The 14,209-nt window shown below is 40.5% G+C and overlaps 1 protein-coding gene across 2 annotated transcripts in view; it reads left to right on the forward strand.

The window, feature by feature from the left end:
* Positions 1 to 14,209, forward strand: part of col14a1a (collagen, type XIV, alpha 1a) — a 161,518-nt gene that overhangs the window by 23,435 nt on the left and 123,874 nt on the right. For both annotated transcript variants that reach the window (XR_010095193.2, XM_063488414.2), the window contains exons 4-5: positions 2,392 to 2,535; positions 3,023 to 3,109. Coding sequence is in view for 1 of the 2 variants with exons in the window: in XM_063488414.2 (XP_063344484.1) it covers positions 2,392 to 2,535; positions 3,023 to 3,109 (231 nt within the window). In the remaining variant the exon portion in view is untranslated. The remainder of the gene's footprint in view (positions 1 to 2,391; positions 2,536 to 3,022; positions 3,110 to 14,209) is intronic.

Consider the following 14,209-nt stretch of genomic DNA (forward strand, 5'->3'; position numbering starts at 1 on the left):
CTCTTCCTCGCCTCCACACACGACACTCCTGACACTGCACAGCTGCCTCTTCTTCTCTCATTCTCTCCCGTTTCTACTTCAATCACGAAACTGATCAATGATCAGCTGATCGGCTTTTCTCTCTTGTTTGTTTATCGCCCACTTTGCGCCGGAAAGAGGAAACCAGCGGATGTCGCGCTAAACAACAGCAGCACGTTTAAGCTTGATCAGCTGTTGTTAGAATTTATTTAATATTAATTTCTAGTATCAGCTGATGTATGCTGGAGCCACAGCTGTAAAAGCTGCTGGTCATGATATCAGTTTGGTTATCTGGTGAGAGGGAAACATGAAGATGAAACCAGGAGATGTCCTTACTGAATCATCAGAGCTGAACAGGTGATGGAGAAACAGGTTTACCTTTTAGGTGACATGAATGAGTTGAAGGGAAGTTATGAACTGTTTCTGAGAGACAAATAACACCAGGATCCTTTTCTAAGTAGCTGACAGCTGGTAACTGTGCAGGGGCGGGTCTAGCAAAGTTTTGCCAGGGAGCCAGGTAGGGCATTAACAGGGAAAGGGGGGGGGTGGACAAGGAAATACTTTTCTTTATTATTCTCATTTAAAATGTCTCGCTTTTAAAAAAATAATTATCTGAGTCTTACAACAAACGATTGATAGATTGATACATATATACCATCAGAACAGTGTACATCACTGTCACAACAGCGTTTGTTTTCATTCAAAGGCTTTATGATTTTTCCTATAATGGTGGGCCGGTCTCTAGTCAAAATGCCCGGGACGATTTTTTGTCCCAGTCCAGTTCTGTATGCAGCTCATCTGCAGTCTGGTGTTACCTACATCTTCCTATTCAGAAGGCAGAATTTCCAAGTTCTGAGTACAATCAAAAGCACCACGACTGCAGTTTTTGTGTTGGATGTAAAAAGCAGGCTAGAATCATGGCGGCAGTCAACGACGGTCCAGGCGTGGGATTTCTCTCGTGGAAATATGCACATTATCTTTTCCTTTCTATTGGTAGGTGGCACAGTGCACTTGTGGCAACTAAGCAAGCTAGAAGACTGGCAATCTTGCTGGGTATCCAGTTACGGAAGCAACACATTAACAAGAGAATTCTGAGTAAAACCAAAGTTACTTTCCCTAGTAACTAGTTACTTTGAAAGTAATGAGTAACTTGAAGTAACTGAGTTACTTTTTTAGAGAAGTAACTAGTAATGTAACTAAGTTACTAATTTAAAGTAACTTACCCAACACTGGTGACCACTCACAGTCAGGTGCCATCTTAAAAGCAAGATAATTCACGATGGCGAAAAAATAGCAAGAAGATGGAGCCGCCCTGCTATCAGTCTGTGATCGAATGGGCCCACGCTGGAAGTTACATGTAATCATTTTGATATAAAGTTAATTAAACTGTGACGAGCTGGTGAAAATTGGAGTGGATTTTTCTTCTGTTGTAAATCTGCAGTCTATATACACACAAATAAACATTAAACAGAAATTCACATCACAGCAAGAAGCTCATAGTTTTGACCAGCAAAAGAACTAGTTGGCAACCAGTTGAGTCAAATCCCCTATTGCTAAGAAATGTGTTGGGGACAAGGTTCAGACTTACTTCAGACTTTGCAGCATGCTGGCAATCAGTGTGAATTTATAAATTAGATGCCAGTTACCTGCAAAACTTCACCAACGACCAACTAATTAAAATCAGAATGTGAAAAAATTGGGGGGAAAAAATGCAAAAATTGGGCAACTAGTCACAAAGAGGTTGCTATTCTATTTTTACTGGGCAATAAAGATTTAGTGCTTAAAAATAATTTTAGCCTGCCTTCAGTGTTAGAGCGGAGTATTAGTCAGTTACTGCGCTTCATCTGCTCAGTCTTATGGCTAGATGCACTAATGTGTTGCACCAGTGCAAACAAACTGCTGCTGCTATTTACAAAGAGAGCAAAGCGACAAGAATGTGTGTAAGAGGTGGGAACTCGGGAATGTCTGGGACTGACCCGGTTTCATACGTATTTCTGCGAGTTCCTTTCTAAAGGTGCAAAACATTGTGGAGGGAGGAGAATAGCACACAAACCAATTTACTACTGTTTGCGATACACAACTTACTGCTTTTTGTCCTGATATTTAATGCATCAAAAACATGTTCTTTATTTTTTCGCTTGATATTCAAATGAACCAACAACATCTGGGCTTAGAAAACTATACAACTTAAAACTTGCAAATCACTCATAAAAATAACCACACCCATGAGCGGTATTCAGGGATCGCCAAATTTACCAGTCTGGCACTTAGAGTACTGATGTTTGTCTACCAGAGACTCAAATACGTGAATTAAAGTCCCTGAGTCGAACACTCACTACTCCACTTCTTTGTCTTCTTCCCTTTCTCTGTCAGGTGGTCAGCAGAGGGAGATCATAGTATCTAAATCAGACACCAGCGTGTTAATAACAGACTACAGTCCTTCTAAAGTCTACACTTTCAGTGTTATCGCAGTCAGCGGCAACAAGCAGAGCAGACCACTTCAGGGCAGATTTAAAGGTTGGTTCATCTTGTACTCCTGCTTTATATTCTCCCAAATCTTTTCTGCCTTTCTCCTGATGACTAGTCTCCTCTTAGTGTTTTTCCTACCCTCTGCTAAATCTTACTCTGTTATGCAACTCACTCCTATTTCATCTTCTTATCCATCATTTCAGTTTTCTCTACTTTTATCCTGTCTCGACTTCTTCTCTTTCCCCTCCTCTCATTTCCATTCCTCTTTTCTGCATATTACCTCTCATCGTCTTTCCTCACCCTCTTCCTCCTCCTCATGTAGCCCTTTCTCTTATTGTTACTCAGCTTTGATCTGATGCGTTACACTCTGTTTTTTCCTCTGCTGTGTCCTCGCATTTGTCTATTCTCGAGTAATGTACTACTTGGTTTGGGATATTTTATTACACTATAGTGAAGGAGACCCAGATAGAAAGAAACTTTCTGAAATAACTGTTTTTAAAATAATTTTAAATTATGAATTCGTTATGTTCTGCAGGTGAAAGAAATGAGAGTGACAAGACTGAGTCCCAGAGGTTCACCGATTCAGCTGCTCCTCCGAGGAACGCCAATGAGATCTCTGGAGGTAGGACAAATGCACTGTTTCCAGGAGATGAGACGATATGCAAAGTTGTCCTCACATGAAACATATAAATAAAACGACTCACGCTGATGAATTGGACTCTGCTTAAAGAGTCTCCCAGTCAGTTTCCATAGCGATGTTTGGAGGAAGGATAAACAGCCACCGGGGCAGTTACATAGATCTGAAGGCCAAAAAAGTATGAGTCAGCATGTCTGTCCGTGTTTCCCTGCATGAAGAGTTTTTATCCAACAGGTTAACGGTGAAATTTTTTGAGATGAGATGCCAAAATCATCTTTGCCTGACTGGCAAATCATTCGTGGCTGTGATTTTTGGGGAATTTATTTATTTATTATTATTATTTTAGCATAACTCCTAAAGTTAGGCAAGTGACCAACAATGTTCGCTTGTGTCTGTGTGGCTGCCTGCTAACTTGATTTCCCGTTCCCATGCAAGATGTCTGGATTTATGCGTGTTTATTCTTAAAACCGAGATGTTCTTTCAGCTGGCAGCATGGATGTCCTCATATTAAAATGCGTAATGGTTCAACCTTCTTCCTATGCAATGTAAAAGAAGACAGGGATGCATTTGTTTTCTTTATTGAGCGTATACTTGCATAGCAACTGTCCCCTGTCTGCTGATTTCTATCCCATAAGAGTGAATTCAGCGGGAAATCTCTGGCTATAGAATAATTGATTGTTGCAATTCAGTTTTCCGTGTGTGCTCTTGTAAGAAAGACGAGTAATGTGACGACATGAACGGTGTCAGATTTGAAACACTGTAACTGCTGCTGATGCAATTGTTTTTGACTTTCTCTGACGTTTTCATCACAGTTTTGTAGCCTGAAGTGTACACAAAGACAGACAGTCATTATTCAGTGGAGCCGTACTTATTATTTAAGCATACTTGCTTCAGGCTGGCTTATTATTCGGTTTTTGTGCTGGTGATCATTTATCACAGGGCCCTAAAAGATTGAGGTTGTTTAGAAATATAAGTGTGGTTATATAATATAGTTTAGGCATCCAATTTCCATTAAACTGTACAGTGTGTCATCATATTTATTGACTATAGTACATATATATTATTTCGGCAATTTACCGTGTAACTGTGTATGTGCATTTCATAGTTGCTGTTGGAGCAAGAGACCGACACGCACTCTCCAGGAGAGAATCACTGAGCAATTCATATCCATGAATACTTAATAAATTGGCTCTTGGGTGGAAAACACACTGATAGTAAATCACAGGTTTCATATTGAATGCAATCTCTAGTGGCACTTAAAGTGTCTTATTATAGTATATTAACCTGTACAGCGAGCGGTGGAAGAGTGATGAATTCACCATAAATAATGTTTGATTGTCACATCTATATATTTCTATAGTAATATGAAAATGAGATGTATTTACATTTTTCTCATGTTACATTTTCATTTTTGGGAAATTGCTTTGCTGTCTGCTATACCTGGCAAATAGAATTTAAACAACAGCTAAAATGACAGCAAAAGTATATGGCAGCAGAGACTGAGGTTGTAGCTGTTTCAATAAAAAACAAATCTAATTGAAACTGGGCATCAGAATGGGGAAGGGAGGTGATTTAAGTGATTTTGAACATGGCATTGTTGTTGGTGGTCTGGTCTGAATACTTCAGAAAATGCTGATCTTCTGGGATTTGCCCACACAACCTTCTCTAGGATCAAAACGGGAGAAGGCAACAGCAGTTCTCTGGATGAAAATATGTTGTTGATGCCAGAGGTCAGAGGAGAAAGGTCAGGCTGCTTTGAGATAATAGGAAGGCAACAGTAAATCAAATATAACCACTCATTAGAACCAAGGTGTGCAGAAGAGCACAAATACATGAAGCCTTGAAGGAGATGGGTTAAAGCAGCAGAAGACCACACTAGGAGCCACTCCTGTCAGCTAAGAACAGGAAGCGAGGCTACAGTTCACACTGGTTCACCAAAATTGTACAAGAGAAGGTTGGAAAAATGTTGAGTCTGGATTTCTGCTGCAACATTCAGATCGTATGGTCAGAATTTGGCATTGTCATGTCTGTGTGTAGGCAGGCAGGAAGAGAGGACCCAAAATGCAGGACTCACAGAGGCGGAAGTAACACAAAGAACACAGCTTTATTGCTGGTATGAAACAGAACAGGAAAAAACTAACTAAACTGGAAGGACTGAATAACTAGGCAGGCTGGCAAACGGAACACACAGAGGACGCAAGGGAGAACAGACGTTAACGACGCGACAGAGAACAAAGGAAACACAGGGCTTATATACACATGGCAGTAATCAAGGGATGAGAGACAGGAGGGGAACACACCTGGGAGAAATCAGAGCTGACGGGACAGGGGAAACGTAAACTGAACACACTCACATGAGACGGGGACCTTCAGAATAAAACAGGAAGCACACGACAGACAGAGACACAGACGCAGACTCATAAGCAAGCACAATAACATCACGGACAGACAGAGAAGACCAAACACAGGCCACCTAAACTAAACATGAGGGCAAGCTAACAAAACCCAAACCAGAAATACTCATCATCGGCAAAGGAACAGAACACAATTACAATCAAAACAACATCACCAGAGGATAAGAAATGATCCATAATGCAAAAATAAACCAAAGCATAAGAAACCCAAAATGCTGGGTCGAACCGACCCAGGACCGTGACAGGCATAAATAACATGAAAGCATGGATCCATCCTGCCTTGTATTGATGGTACAGGCTGCCTGTGGCTTGTAGTAGTGTGGGATATCTCGATGCATGTTCAATCAAGTGACTTCTTCAGTCAGTCAGTCTCTGCGGCTAAAGAAGTCACTTGGATGAGTGATGAAATGTTTCTCCCAGTGAATACTCAATGTTCAGGTGTGGAGAATATCTTAGTGGAAGACTAGCTGAGAATCGTTTGAATAAGAAAGCCTACCTGTCCACAGTGTACCCATCTTCTGGTGGCTCTTTCCAGCAAGATAGCGGACAATGTCAGAAAGCACGAATCATCTCAAAGTCTTTTGAATGTGACAATGAGTTCAGTGTACTCAAATTGCCCCCACGGTCACCATCTCAATCCAATATAGCACCTCTAAAATGTGTTGGAATAGGAGATTCACAAACAGCTGACTAATCTACAGCACCTTGTTATATCCTTAACATGAAGAATTAGGGAATTTCTGAAAATTAAACAGAGTCTAGCCTGATACTAGCAATACGTAACTAATGAATGTGGCCTGTGAGTGTTTCCCAAAAATACTCTATGTGAGCTTGCTTGGTGAATTTGCCTGAAGTGAACCCAAACCACACATGCACGCACACAGGTTTAGATCTTTGATGTTATTCCTCTGTGTTTCTCTCGTGCTGTCCTCCCCCTCCTCTCCTCTTCTCCTTCCTATCGGTAGGCAAATTAGAAAGCTTACTTCAGTTTGCTGTTATCAGAACAACTCGCCATTCGCACCAGCAGAGGTGACCTTGATTGGTGTTCTGCCTCCTACCTGTTGGGGATTATAATAATATCCTGCTGTGCTTCAGTTGTATTTGTGAAAGTGTGTGTCGGTGTTTGCATCTTTGTGTACTGTAGTGATGATAATGGGTAACTGTGGATCAATAAAGAAGGCCCTTTCATGTACCGTAACACATAACGGCTTTTCCTCTCTATCAGGCTCAGTGTGTGTGTGTCTTCTACTGTCCTCTATCGTGATAATAACAATGAAATATCAAGCTCCAAAGAGATGGCGCTGCACGATGCATTAGAAAGTGTGTGTGTCTGTGTGTGTGCAGCACTTTGTTCCAGAGTAGTAATCAGTTTGCTTCCTGTTAGGGTGGGTTGTTTACAAAAACTTTTATTAAGAGCTCGCACATAATCTCATCTCTACATCCCAAATGTATGTGTTCTAGACATCAGACAAGTTGGTTATTTCTTTGCACTCGAGCCAGCTGTGTGTACAATTTATGAGTGTATGCCGCATCTGAGCCTGATGTTTAGTAAATACGTCAGACACTGTTAAGCATGTCTACTTGGAAAACCAAGTTGGACAGTATGACAAGTACGACAATAACTCTGTTTGTGAACATTATTACGACGTTGCATTGAAGTTGGGCAGCAGAGCTACTTCGGCCAACCAAAAAATGTACAAACAACTTAACCATATCTTGCAGACTGTAAGCACAGGCTCCTCTGCACTAAATACAGACTTTGTTCTTTCCAGGAGCTTTGAATGAAACAAATTTTCTGTCTGCTCTTGGGGTGTCATTGACTGTCTCTGGCTCTGAGCAACAGCAGAGGCTTTTAAAGGAGATTTTACCTTGGTTTGTACCTCGGTTTGTAGTTTGCAGTCTGTCCATGTCAGTCATTTGTAGGCCTGCAGCCCTTAAAAGCTGATGACTCAGATCATTGGTCAGGGACTTAAAGCCTTTTTTTTTACAGCCTCTAAATCAACCCACTGGATTCTGCTACTCGCTGCTGGAAGATGTGAAGAGATTTTGTTTTCTCCTTGAATATCCGTTTCTAAGTTAAAGACTCTTTTTCTTTTTAGTCCTTCTTTTTTTTCTTCAGTGGCATCATCTGTAGAGAAAAGCAGCAAAAATAAAACCTAATTTTCATAACATACTGTGATGAAGCAATGGCAGTTTGCCACTGCTGAATCAGGTGTTATATTATTTGGTAAAAATCAGTGGAGCTGTTGAGTAATGTGAGCGAGGTTGTAATTGTGAAGCCTAATTGCATTAATCTCATCCCCAAACTCCTATAATTACTTTTGATACAACTGACATTTGATCATTTCTTTTTACAAGCAATAATTATAGCATTTGTGACGCTTTGATCATTACACTGCTCCAAAGAAAGTGTTTGTTTTTTTATCTATAACTATGAAGGCAAGAAGAGAGGCAGTAAATGAGTGAAATAGAAAATATACATACATACAAGTCAATCAGACATTTGGTTAAGTGACAGAAAAAGTGCTTAACTGTGTGAACTCTATGTACACGCATGGGTGGAGTGATGTCACAGTACTCTGCTCTTAAAAAAAAAAAAAAAAAAAAGTTTGTTTTCAGGACAAAACTACTTTAAATGAGGTAGCGGTCTCATTTCTCTTCCCACCAGCTAAAAATGAAAAAAACTTTATATTCACATTTGTCTCCGGAATACAGTTCTCTAAGAAATCTTTGTTGTGAATCTCCTTGTGTTAACATAAGGATGGATTCGCTAGAAACGAGATGAGGAAAAAAAGGACAGATGAGGTACAACAGCAGCTCATAAAGTCTATAAATTATTCCAAAGCTAATGACACTGAATGAAAAAAACATATTCAGCTCCTTGTCAGCAGGAGCTGCAAGCGGAGTTTGTCAGACATTTAGTTTCCACTTGTATCGGACAGTTTTATCTTTGCCAGCAAAAAAAAGAAAAAGCACTGAAAAAAGTCTGCATACATGATTGTTCATATTTTATTCCCACAGTCCAAAGTGTCAAAACACCAACATATGCTTTTTATCCATTTTTAACTTGGACTAAGAGGCAGAGCAAATAGTGTGTAATGCTATTATCCACGGAGACCGAATGACATCAGTTCAAAAGGTTGCCATGTTTGTGTGCTTGATTCGATGCTGCCACAGAAAAAAAGTCTCAGAGTTCATTTCAGCAGCTTCTCTCCCAGAAAAAGCGCAGCTTTTATCATTCTTCCCTCTAAATGATACAGACAATTTAACTTGGAAATCCTTTGCAATATTTCTTCTCTAATTAGTGTTTTTAGGGCATCAGGTGAGTGTTAATTATGCAGAATGTCACTGTGGGGCCACACACTCTCCTATAAATAGGGGAGGGTTGTGTCAGGAAGGGCATCCAGCGTAAATTATTTGCCTCATCAAACATGCGGATCATAAAGAACATGATTTCTATACCAGATTGGTCAGTGCCTGGGTTAACAACAACCGCCTCAGGTGCTGTTGGTCAGCACCTGAGCTGGAAACTGTGCTACTGTTAGCCAAAGACAAAGGAAAAGGAGAGGAGGAAGGCATGTTAGAAGGCAGTGAAAGAGAAGAAAAGGCAGCAATGTGGAGATGAGAGTAGGATACAGATGCTACACATAGGATGGAGGTACATGATCCTCTGTGGCCACCCCTAAAGGGACCAGTAATACAAAAACCTATGAAATGAGGCTGAAAACTTGAGCTCCTAACACAAATGAGAGGAAGAGTTAAAAGCTATACAGATTCTGCCTCCATTATATTTTACATGAACTGATTGCTGTGGATGATAGAATTCAGCAGCCAGCAACAATAAATATTTGAGTGGTTTTTTTAGCTTAAAAATAGCTAAAACAAATCCATTAGTTGTCCCCTGACAACTACTACCTACAAGACAGTAATGTATTTTCTTTGGAAATTTGCCCTAAACAATGTTTCTTCAAAAATAATAACTATAATTTGGACAGCTGGAGAATATTAGCCCATAGACATCTGTGTGTCTGTGTATGAGTGTGTGCATGTGTCTAGGTATGTCCATGAATATATTTTTTACCGATTTAGCTCAGTAGCCTGTTAGAAGATGTACAAACAGATGTTTGCCACTCTGAAGACCATAAAGATTCAGAAGACAATGTAATGTAGTGTCTTTTAATCTTTATTGAAATCTTAACACTGTAATGTCAAATTAACCACAGTGATTTAAAAATAAATAGGAGAAAAAACAGTTTGTAAAAAAAGCAAATTTATCTCTTTTGGCAATAACTTACTGACAACCCTCCTCCTGCAGTGCTCCCCTCTTTATTTCTCCATCCAACGATTGCTCATAGTGAGAGTCAGTTTAACTCTGAACTGCACTTCTACCAATGACTGTAGAAAACACTACAGTTATTGATTTCTACATATTATAGCTGTTCCTGTTCTAAGTTGTCAGTATTACTAACGGTACTGATGCCTTTCAGACCTTTTCAACTGATCTCACATTATTACCGGTCTGCTCGTTAAACGCTTGACTGGATTTCGTACATGAAGCAATCGGAGTGAAAATCATTGAGCAGTAATGTGTAAAAGCCTCTTCGTTCCTCCACGCTAACGGCGCCTTCTTCAATAGATATTAGCTGACAGGATGTGAGTGGAGTGTTGCCTTCCTCCCTCCCTGACTGAGGCCTGGATCCAGTGCTCACACACACACACAACCCAAGGGACAGATGTAGTTAAAGTTGAACTCGAGGCCAATGAGATTCTGTTGACATTCACCACACTGCTAGTGTGAGACAGAGAGAGAGTCCTCTGGTATCCATCATCTCTACAGAGGGTAACAAACACACACCTGAGGAGTGAGGTTTCTATATTTACAGCCAACCTTAATTTGTCACATTAATATGTATTTCAACTCTGACACCACGTTTAGCTCCATGTGTGTGCACATCTCTATATATTTTGCTCTGCTAATTTCTAGCTTTAGGATTCATTTAGCCTCTCTATCTCTCTGCGTCTGTGTCCGCTGCTTTTTTATTGCCCTATTAGCTTCCTGAATTACTACTTATAGACTTCCACAGACTGTGTGTATTTCTCTCTCTTTTAAAAAAAAAATCCTAGCCTTCTTCTTTCATTTAGTCAGTCTGTGCAATGCTCACTGGACACACAAGATGTCAACTGTTTGTGGCCAGAGAGATGTGTCACCCTAATGGCACACGCCCAGAGAGATTAAGGGAAGAGGCCCAAACCAACACCAATTAAAGGAGGCAAATACAGGGAAGGCATGCAGCCCGTTCAAGCACGTGCAGGCCACAAAATAACTAATAGGGAATGCTATCATTTCCTTTGAAGGCCTCTTAACATTACATCACTTCTTTCCATTTGAGAGCAAAATGAACCAAATATGTATGTCATGGCTGAGAGCGTGAAAGGCTCCAAGAAATTTAAAATGGATGTTGTAGACGTGATGTGAAAGTAATGATGTGACGAATGTGAAACGCAGTTTTATTGCAAACTGGTGTGGCACATGAAGGGCTAAGAAAGGATGGGACTGAAGAGAAGTATTTAGGGGAAAACATGCGAATAAACCACACAGGGAGCTCAGGTAAACGTCCTCCAGAAATACACGTTTCATCTCTGTCTGCTCTCGCTTCTCCTATCATTACAAGAGCTGTTTTACTCTTTACTTTGGATGTTTTCCAACTACTAGATTATTCCTGCTGAAAGAGGACTAAAGAAATGTCATCTTCAAATATGCTGGATGTGCTCGGAGATGCGTGAGCAGGCCTGCACACAGTGTGTGTGTGTGTGTGTGTGTGTGTCTGTGTGTCTGTGTGGTCTTGTGATATAGACAGATTTTTGTCCTCCATTAACAGCAGACGTTCATGGGTGAATTGAGCTATTTGTATGATACTTGGTTAACAAGTGTGTGTGTGTGTGTGTATGTGTGTGTGTGCTAATGGCACTTAAGTCATTAGTAGCAAGGACTTCTTAAGTGCAGAGGTCAATTAGAATAATTAGAGCCCACTTCCTCACAGATTCCACTGCTATAACTTCTCTTCACTCTGTCTTCATTGTGTTCTGTGGATGTGGGGTGAGCTATGACATTTTGTCTTTGCCCGTTTCTGCTGAAATACTCCGTCCTCTGCAGGTGCAATTAAAGCAGAACTGAGCTAAAAGTGTTTTTAAATAGGGTGAAAATGATGCAGCATCACATATTTTTACATAAACTTTAAGTTTTATATGGCATTCAATAAGTGAAATGGGGCAAGGTTATTACCTACTTAATATGGTACCGTCATTGTCATTGTCCTTGGTGTTAGAGCCATGGTTTTGAGTCATTATTACTACATTTCTGTTCAGTCCTTGGTAGCTTGTTTCAAGTTCGGATTGGATGCTTGGGATTGCTTTTACTGTTTTCTACCCTCGGTTTCAGTTACAGTTAACATTGGTTCTTTTTCATAATCCTGTTAAATCTGTACTTTTATGTATTTACTTTTATGCTCTGCGTTTAGTTACTTCCAAGTGCCGTTACTTTTACAACTGCCGTACTTTGAGACCTCCTGCCTTCTTTCCGCTATTCTCACATGCCCTCCTTTCCTTATAATATATCGCTCTTTGTCCTTTGCAGCTGATAAAGCACATGAGACCTGTTGATTCAAGTACAGAGTTAGAAAACTGTTTTATTATGGTATACAGGCAGAGCTATAGCTATGTTTTGAATACATTTCCATGATTGTCCAGTGCCTCATAAATGGGTAAGCTGCAGTAAGGCGTCCTTCCAGAGTTTACTGGCCCATTTCCCTTCCCTTAAGTTGATGAATGTATACATTTATCACACTGTAATTTATGCCTGACTAAGACAACCTAAAAGATAGAATAAGAGGAGTGGGGAGTGGGTGGGATGGCAGGCTATGCCTCTGACCAAATGAATATTTAAGCTGGTGTTTTATTGAATGGCGACAAAAATGCCTACTTTCAGTGCAACACCCATGTCTAGAGATCTTAATGTGCATGGAGTTAAAATATAACCAGATATGATAAGAGAGTGCTCTCAATGCAGAGACACACATATGTAGTTCAATAAATGTTTATATAGACATAAAGTAGAAAGAAAAGACCAATGATAGACAAACAAACACAAGAAGAGGAATGAGTGAGAAAGGTATAGAGAGAAAGTTTATAGGCCATGTGCTGCTTTCCGCACAGTGTCTGTTCTGTCATAGCGTCTGTGTATTCAGTGAAGAGGTACAGAACGAGACAGTGGATTAAAGATCAAGAGGCCAAGCAGCGAAAGGTCTCTGGTGGAACGACACAAGCCTTCTGAAAACAGCTGTTGGATTTACACCTTAAAACCCAGTGGAGCTCAGTGCTTACACTCACACAGGCCCATGGGTCTCACAGATGATGTGAATGCGTGTGCCTTCCCGAGTGACACTGAAGGCCACTGAGCAAACAGGTGTATCAATCTGTTGCGTGTCTCTCGTCTGAATAAACAGGCAAACAAAGAAAATCTTTTTCTGAGCTCTTGTGTACCATCGTTTTTTGAGAGAGAGAAAAAGAGAAAGCCTGTTCTGGGCAGGAAACCGCTCTATGGGGCAGCGCTCAAGCCTTTCCGAGCGTTGAATATAAAGTTGTGCCACTGAGGTGTTTGCTATTTGTTTGACTCAATCCAGCTACTTTGTTTTCAGCTGTAGACAAAGGTCGCTTTGAAGCTGTATACAGTCGTCAGATTGTTGCTTTACAAGCTGGTGTTGTAGCTCTTTGGTGTCAGGATTTTTGGCATTAGGCATGGTAAACAACCACAAAGTTACTCACAAATAAAACTCACTTTCAGACCAATTAAATTTCCATTTAAATGTTCAAATGGTTTTTGTGCTCAGTGTTTAAATTGTTTTAGTACTTTTTCCACAGCTCTAAGAATCAGTATGTTGCTGATGTGGCGTTTTAGTCATATCACATGACCTGTATCAGCAAAGATGACTAACACCCTCACTATATTGATGCAAACTTGAAAGCTTGACCACATGAGGTAATGCTTGCTTTAAGGATGACTCTGGCATATTGGGGAAAATGCGTATTTGCCATCTTGCCACCGGTTAGTTAGAAAGCTTAATATTAACTCTTTGTGTGTTCACTGTGGATGTGTATAGATGTGTATAGACAAGTCAGACAATTCCTGTCTATTACGAACACCTGCTGTCAAGGTTATTGTGGTGGAGGTGTGGCCTAGTTTCTCTGCAGGGGAGGGGTGGTGCAGCGGGCTCGAGGGGCAGTGCCAGGGAGGCTGGCAGGGCAGCAGCTTCTCATCCTGTAATCATGCTCTCACCCCTTTTTTTTAGTGGAGTCACCTGGGAGGCTTTCTGGTTGTGGACGAAACAACTGTGCAGAAATGAAACTTATTGTTCAATGAAACTTATTGCAAATAAAAAAACATCGCAAACACGCTAGTGCGAGTCGTGACTGGGGTTCACGGTTATTTCAAACATTATTTGCAAAGTTAGGATGGTCAAAAAACACAAATATCTACAAATACAAAGTTACTATTCTATATTGCCAGAAATATTTGCTCGTCTGCCTTCACACACATATGAATTTGAGTGACATCCTGTTCTTAATCCATTGGGTTTAATACGATGTCGGCCCACCCTTTGCAGTTATAACAGCT

The sequence above is a fragment of the Pelmatolapia mariae genome, linkage group LG10_11, assembly GCF_036321145.2.
Source record: "Pelmatolapia mariae isolate MD_Pm_ZW linkage group LG10_11, Pm_UMD_F_2, whole genome shotgun sequence".
NCBI classification, from domain to species: domain Eukaryota; kingdom Metazoa; phylum Chordata; class Actinopteri; order Cichliformes; family Cichlidae; genus Pelmatolapia; species Pelmatolapia mariae.